This window comes from Saccostrea echinata, unplaced genomic scaffold, assembly GCF_033153115.1.
Source record: "Saccostrea echinata isolate AGI-Se365-2 ecotype Australia unplaced genomic scaffold, CSIRO_AGI_Sech_v1 ptg000001l, whole genome shotgun sequence".
Lineage (NCBI taxonomy): Eukaryota > Metazoa > Mollusca > Bivalvia > Ostreida > Ostreidae > Saccostrea > Saccostrea echinata.
Window position 1 is genome coordinate 31,169,598 of NW_026889750.1, and position 8,323 is coordinate 31,177,920.

General features: G+C 33.8%; 1 protein-coding gene across 1 annotated transcript in view; it reads right to left on the reverse strand.

Moving 5' to 3' along the window:
- Positions 1–3,360, reverse strand: part of LOC133189411 (serine/arginine repetitive matrix protein 2-like) — a 29,874-nt gene extending 26,514 nt beyond the window's left edge. Inside the window, exons 1-2 of the mRNA XM_061324791.1 lie at positions 2,847–3,360; positions 2,392–2,701 (exon numbers count right to left, since the gene is read on the reverse strand). Of these exons, the coding sequence (XP_061180775.1) occupies positions 2,392–2,701; positions 2,847–2,972 (436 nt within the window). The 5' untranslated portion in view covers positions 2,973–3,360. The remainder of the gene's footprint in view (positions 1–2,391; positions 2,702–2,846) is intronic.
- Positions 3,361–8,323: the final 4,963 nt, after the last annotated feature.

Genomic DNA, 8,323 nt, shown 5'->3' on the forward strand with positions numbered 1-8,323 from the left:
AAAGTACTAGTGAAAAAAAATTCAAAAATGATATATCTCTAATACATTTGGTATTTAAACACAATTAACCAAGTCTATAAAATGATTTAAACAGTTGAAAAAAAAAACACCTGTTAAGATATTTTTGGCTGTGCCTCATAGAAAATCTTGTTGATCAAAAGAAAAGTATATAAATTATTTATGCAGATTTTTTTTTTTGGTTGCTTTTTTATTATTATTTTTTTTAATTTTATTTTTCTATGGTGTAACATGCTTGATCTGGTTGACAGACTTTATAGGTCACAACCAAATAAACAAAATTTGATAAACAAAACTTTACAAAAACACTTGTGCACCTGTACTTGAAAATGTTTACCCAGGGTTTGACATTAATGGTTGTCCAATTGCCTGGGGAAAGTAAATTCTCAGTTTGAGGAAGTGTTATTTCTGAAAGCAAAGAATCATATGTCTTTATCTTACATTGATTTAGTTAATAAATAAAACAATAAATTGAACACTTAATTAATTTAGTTTATCAATAAAACACTTGATTTCCACTAGGAACACGAACATTACTGATATTGTTTTTGCATTCAGAATCCCTCAGTAGCATTTCTAGATCATACTGTTCATTCAACCAGAAGTCTCTGAAGAGACTGTAGCTCTATTGGTTTATGCTTAAAAAGTAGGATTTGGGCATCAAACTATGGAACAGCAACAAACAATATAATGATCCTTGCAGTGATTTTTCTACATTTTTTAAAAGGGGCCTGGGCCTTTACAATTGGGAAAAATCATCGACTTTTGTGCCAACTTGGGAAAAATCAATAAGATTATTAGTTAACTTTAATTTACAGGTAAAGTGATATATACAAGTAATTTTAACACCATTTATTCAATTTATTGCTGATAAAATAACAAATTAGAAACAGTTCTACATGTACATTAAATTTTATAACTTTCTTTTTTTTAATCTTTGAATTTGTCAATGATTGTCTTTATTTTTCATCATGGTTTTATTTTGGGAAAAAAGCAAATTAAATTGGGAAAAACTTGGTAATTTTTGACAGGGGAAAGGGCCAATATTCGGACCTAAATTTGGTGTAGAAAAATTACTGCCTTGGTTTAATTTTTTTTTCAGAGGCAAGTGTTATTGCAATCGGACTAAAATGTAGAAAGAATTTCACAGACATTTCTATTTTTAGTAACCATGGCAACACTGTTCTTAAAAATCCAAAACCAATACGTAGAAATTTTATTTATTCCAGTGCAGTCTTTTTGTGTTCAGATCTTTATTGAAATCAGATCAAAACCGTACAAGGAGAATCATTTTTGAAAGAATTTCATAGAAATTTAAAACTACATGTACTTTTATTAGTAACCATAGAACACTGTTCATCAAAATAAAAATTAAATATCAAGAATTATGTATGTTAGTGTAGTCTACTTGTGTACCAAGTTTTATTAGACCAAAACTGAAGGAAGAGTAGCATTTACCAGAATTTCACAGAAATTTCTATTCCTTGTAACCATAGTAACACTGTTCATGGAAATTAAAAACCAATAAAAAGAATTCTGTATGTTAGTGTAGTCTATTTGTGAACCAGTTTTTTTTAACTGTAGGAAAAGTAGCATTTTGAAAGAATTTCCCAGAATTAGGGGTATGTATTTTATGGTTGCTTTTAGCGAGTATTTCTACTTCATTTTCAACCCTGCCCATCTTTCTTTACAGTTGCTTAACAGACATCTCTGTTAAAAGTTTTTCAGGGAGAAAGAAAATCAAATACACAAAAGGATCCCACTGGAAATAATTTTGAAAGATATTAATTTTATTTGAAATGGGGGGGGGGGGGGATTACAGATTTAATTGACAAGGTTCAAGGTTAGTGGAATACATGCATGTACAAAAATAGCATCAATGGCACATCAACATTTTTTTCTAGCAGCTCAAACTGCCGAAGAGACAGTATTTGGTCAAACTTTTTCTTATCCTCCCAACATTTACAACTATATATTACAAATTCTTCTTTAATTTAGGAACTGCTCATTTCTCAGTCAGGCTGTTGCTGAGTAATTGGGTGAGAATGGTGATTTTACAAAAGGAGGGTTTGACGTGAGCTGAGCATATATATAGAGTCAAAACTCGTTATCTCAAACTCAAGGGGACCAAGAAAAAAAATTTGAGATATCTGAGGATTCGAGATATCGAGGGTAAAATACTTAAAAGAATAAGTGGTTGGGACTTCCAAATCACTTCAACATATCCATGGTATTCAAGATATCAGTGTTCAAGATAGCAAAGTTTAACTGTATATAACATGCAATGAAAGTTAGCTGTGAAATGTGAAGTTTATTTCTAAGGTGTGTGTTTTGCTGTGAGAGAAGGTATGAATCATGTTAGGGTATAGCTACCGTAGTGGGGAAATGGCTGTTGATCATCTGTCAGGTATTCATATTGATGCTCCAGTAACAAATCCAGCCAGACCTGCATCTCCCCAGAATCTTTTACTATCACAGCAAAACACTCATCCACCAAATACAGAGCAATGCAGTTCTTCTGGCGAGTGTCTGACTTTTTGTTGATATTAAAGCAGTGATGAAGAAATATCTGTCGTTTCGGAAGTTGTCCAGCTTTGAACTTTTTCTCCGAGTCATGGTACTCCAACCTTGCTGGGCCACTACTACTGGTGGAGCGTAACACAAAAAACTTATCCTTCTTTGTCTGAAAACACAACAAATAAAAAAATACTCTATTTTTACACAACTTTATGTATGAAATATCTTACATGCAATAGATGTTAAAATAACACAAGATTATCCTGTGAAGACGTGTAGTAGTATACAACGTATTTTTAATGCATTTGTACCTTTAATTTCTTCAGATATCCTGTTTTTAGTATATCTGACCCTGGCAGCTCAAATGCCATAAGAGACCATCTGTTAGAGCTGGCACGACTGATGTTGTCATCCTCGGAATCGAAATGCTCCATCATTTCGTCAACCTGACAGCTGATTTTTCAAGTTACGAAAAGCATCATGCTACTTGGCCTCTAAATTACAACACCATGGGACAAACCATGTTCAAAAATATCTTCAAGATCATCCACATAAGTCTTGCAGTTCAGTTATACCGTGTACATCCATTCCTAAAAAGTTGTTTACAACCAAATTTGCATGGGTGTTAAACTGGGACTGCGTGGCAGTATGCGCCAAACGTTGGTCTTCTGCTTTAAAGCTAATACTTTGTCACTGTACCTCGGTTCAACGATATTTGAGTCTAAAACCAACATTTCCGTGTCTTATTTAAGTCAATTGACGAGTAATCTATTGATTTCATATGTTTGTCAAGGACAAGAAATATTACAGTAGCCATATCTGTCACGTGACTCGAAAATTGCTAGAAAAATTTTGTAAACAAAATCTGCGCATGCGTAAAACTTGTTAACTCGTGCGTCGACAAATCTCTCTCTAGTACAAAAATTTCATATCTTTAATACTGAATATTTTTATTTCTAATTTAGAGCCTAAAATTAGACAGATATGATAGTATAACAAAATAGAGTAATGACATTGCTCATTTTAACGATGATCTTATGACAACACTATTTCAGATTAAAAAGAATACAATGTATAAAAGTACATATGACTACTATATAACGTGTTATCCTTTATAAATTTGCCTACAAAATTAAGAATTTCTTTGTCTTCAGTATTGAGTAACCCCAAAAAATTTTGTTTATTATCTAACAAGTCTATAAGATGAAAAAATTGGACAGTTTTTAATGAATTGAAATATTTCTTTTCTTTTGGTGATCATATTTTTCACGTTATCAAAAAATGTGTTTCATCATGTATACTGTTAGATATTACAACTGATACATGAGCGATCTTTTCTAGGGATGTTGGTAAACCTCAGTACATAATTAAATTTGCAACCTGTGACAGGCCTGAAATTCTTATACACAGAGATCTTCTGTGATCCAGATTTTTAACTACGGATTAATAATTTTTATAACCCCAATTTTGTTTTAGTTTCACAAATGTGCTAATTTTGTCATCAGTATAGGTTTGTTGCCTTGTATACCAGTTGTTTTTTTTTTCTTTCTTTTTTTTTTTTTTAAATTTTTAAATTTTTTTTTTTTTTTGGAAAACATAATAATCTAATATTGTGTTATATGACAGACTAACTTAACTTTATCCTTCCCATAACAAACTAGTTCATCTCTGATATATTCAGGTTGTACATGAGAAGGAGAAAACACTTGCTGTGGCCTTCAACTCGACATTTAGATCGATATATCGTAAATATATATCGTATTATCAATTAACTATAGTCACTATGTACATGTACAATTCATGTGACGACTCCATATATCCCAGTGAAATTGAAATAAAAGATACCACAGAGTCTGAAGCGTCTCTTCATATTTGGATATTTTACTAGAAAAAGACGTTAATGGTAACCTAAACAAAAAAGCTCTGTGATAAACGTGACACCTAATTCCACTTTTTCCCTTACTTATGTACATGTAGCAATATACTGTAACCCTTATCACCTAGCTGCATATGGGGTTTATGTCTCGCAGTTGATTTAAGACGTAAGAACATGCTCTGCATATGAACAACTTCTCAAACGAGGCAAACTATTGAGAAACAAGTTGATGAAACAAGAATATCAACAGTCTCGTTTAAAGTCTTCATTTCGCAAGTTCTATGGTCGATACGACGACCTTGTCAGCAATTACAATCTATGATTAAGTCGAATGCTGACTGACGTTTTTCATACAAATCGTTAGGCCATATTTTCACGCTGAACTGTGTACTGATTTTTCCGTTTTCCCGATCATGACAAGGATCACATGGTGGGCAGGGGATGCTTACTCCTCCATGGCACCTGATTCCACCCCAGAAGTTTTAAGAGGTCCGTGTTTGTTCTGCTCCCGATTTTTATTGTTTCAATGGACTCATGAGCTTGATCACTGTTCATGATCTCTATATCTAATTCATTTTTTTCCCTAATTTCTGTATACATGTGAACCATGAGATCTTGCCAGTCACAAACAGTTTTTACTACATTCATATGCATCCTTAAGTAGAGTATATGTATTACCAATTACCCAGGAAAAGTGACAAGTTTTATAAAATACAATGCTTTCTGATCACATAACTTTTTTCAGAAACCAGCATGCAATATATACATTTTATAATAGATCGATTTATGTTCATATAGACAGAATAATGTTTAAAACACTTGCTAGAGTAAGTGTGGTAATTTTCCAAGATTTTTGTAATTAAGTCATATAATGTTTTATTATATAGATATATATAGGAAATTAATGATAAAATTTCAACCTGCAGTAATGAAATGAGATGATTTATATTATATCCATCCCCATTAATTTATAAGTCCAAAAAAGAATAGACAGGTGGTTCATTTGTTATATGTAGAGAGAGAGAGAGAGGGAGAGACAGAGAGAGAGAGAATATAATTGCAGTTCAGTAACTTATGTTCATATTCTCATTGCCCCTTTGATAAAAAAAAAGAAGAAGATATTTAAGCATGAATAATTACATGAAGCTGTCTGAATTTCACTAGACCCCCCTCCCCCCCCCCCAGCCCCCAAAAAAATTTTTGGGACACAAACCGTGACACAACTTTAGTTTCAGGGTGGTTATCATTTCCTGCACACACATTAAAATCAAATTCATTCATATAACTGATTTCAATTTAGCGATTAAATCATATAATCGTTAACCAAAAATTGTGATATCGTCTTGAATGTGTGACCTTAATATTAAAAAAAGAAATATCTCTGAAGTACAACAGTTATGAATTTTCATTGTAAGGTTGCCAGGCCTGTATGATACGTCAGCACCTATGGCGCAGAGAGAGAGAGAGAGAGAGAGAGAGAGAGAGTCATGTTTAAGGTCTGACGGCACGTAACTTGAAAATCTCTCTCTTTTTTCATATTTTCTTCGTAATATATCAAAAATATTTGTTTGAATTTCATACAAACGTAATAATAATCTCTTTTTCTTTCTTCTCTCGTCATACCTGGAATTATCACCCGATACCCATGATCTGACACACGTATGTGATCTAGTCCTTTAAAAAAACGTTCATCTGCAGTATCACAATAGCGCGTGGGTTTGTCCCTTGATAAGATAGAAAATACGTATATAGGAATAAGTATATTAATCCGCATATATGTGTATACATATAAATTAACATTCCAGTATCAATATTAAATTATTGTGCGATCACAGAAATATTGCTCTTTACAAAACAGCTTGTCTTTATACGTGTATATATTTACGATAGCATTTATGTATATACATGCAAATGTATATAGGTGACCCTCTTGATCTCTCGAATGAAAACCTCAGTCCCAGTTCTACATAACTAATCATTTACTACTGGCCCCGGCACCATGAAATATCTTAAGCTTAAAATCTTTATGTTGTACTAAAATATTAAGTCAAGCAGACCAGAAATAAAAAAAAAATTCAATAAAGTTTCACAAAAATTATGTTCCATATATCTGCAATTTAATTCCATTATTAATGAACATTTCACAAGCAATTGAAAATCTCACTTAAGTTAATCTAATATATGTAGATATTTATATAAAGTTGGAAATTCCAATTTTAATCTTGGTTTAGTTGGTAATTCCAACTGTAGAGTTGGCTTTTTCAACTTTAATCTACGGACGCGTATTAGTGCCACATATTTTTTTTAAGTTGGAAATTCCAACTTTAAAGTTGGAAAATTCCAGCTTTAATCTTGGCTTTTCCAACTTTAGTTGGTAATTCCGACTTCACAGTTGGAAAAGCCAAGGTTAAAGTTGGAATTACCAACTTAAGGGTTGGAATTACCAACTTCATAGTGTTACCACTCCAGAGTGTCGCAGTGATTAGAGCGTTTGCTCTAGAGTCGCGGGGTAAGGAGTTGACCTCACGACCCACTTCTGTCGAGACCGTATAAACCGATTTATCCTGCAACTACCCCTTGTATTGACCTAATAAAGGTAACCTAATAAACCAAAGCTTTATTCGGTCAATGCCCTAATAAAGCCTCGTGCACGTATTCCGACGTTCTAAAAGCATTGTGACGTCATGAATATTGCAATGTTTACGCCATGGCGTCTTATTTTCAACTGCTGAGATGTATCTAAATCGGTTGAAAATAGCCTGTTTTGGAGGTCCTGTAAAAATGGGTTGCAGGATAAACAAAATACATCGATACTGTCTTGAAATATAAGCGATATTTGGGCTCGGGTCGAAAACGTGATAGAGGGCTCGGCAAGCCTCGCCCTCTATTACATTTTCTTACCCTCGCCCAAATATCGCTTATATTTCAAGACAGTAACCATGTATTTTATATGTCCGTGTCGCAGAAGGTGCTGGCACGAAAGAGAGCCCTAACTGCTCAATGGCCCCAAGTGCCGAGTATAGCTCTAAAATATGCAGCCCTCCATCGGCAAGTGGTGGCGTCTCAATATGAATGAAAAATTCTCGAAAGGGACATCAAACAAACAAAACCAACATAAAAGCGGGAACAGCCGATAATAAAAGTTGGAAAAGCCAGCTTTAAAGTTGGAATTACCGATTTAAAGTTGGAAAATCCAAGATTAAAGTTGCAAAGACCAACTTTAAAGTTGGAAAAGCCAAGATTAAAGTTAGAAAAGCCAACTTTAAAGTTGTAATTACCAAACACGGACCCCAAAACATGAGGTGGTATCAGCTAGATGCCATGGAGAGTGAGCATCCCCTGCAGACCTGTCCCGGTCAAACCCGCCGTGTGCTCCTTGTCATGATCGGGAAAACGGCCGGAAAATCCGTAGACAATTCAATGTGTAAATAATGTCCTAACAATTAGATCTAGTATGAAAAACGTCAGTCTCCACTTGATTTACCACTTGCAAACAAGTGCCACTTGCTGACAAGGTGACTGGTCATTGTATGGACCGTCATATTTAAAAACTTGCGAAATGATGACTTGATACCCTTGTTTCATCAACTTGTTGTCAATAGCTTGTTTTAGAAATCGTTCATACGTAGAGCATGTTCTTGCATATCGAATCAACTGGGAGACAAAACCCCGTAGCCTATATGCAGGTGATCATAATTAAGTTGACGATCGAAGTCATCACGTTTATCATAAAGCTTTGTTGTTATGTTACCATTAAAGTCTTTTTCTAATAAAATATCCAAATATGAAACAGATGTTTCAGACTATAACCTAGGTCTTTCGAAATTTGGTACCCTTTCCCCCCTCTTGTGCAAATATGAAATGTCTAAGTACAACTTAACAAATTTTGCTCTACTTTTTTGGTGACCCGGA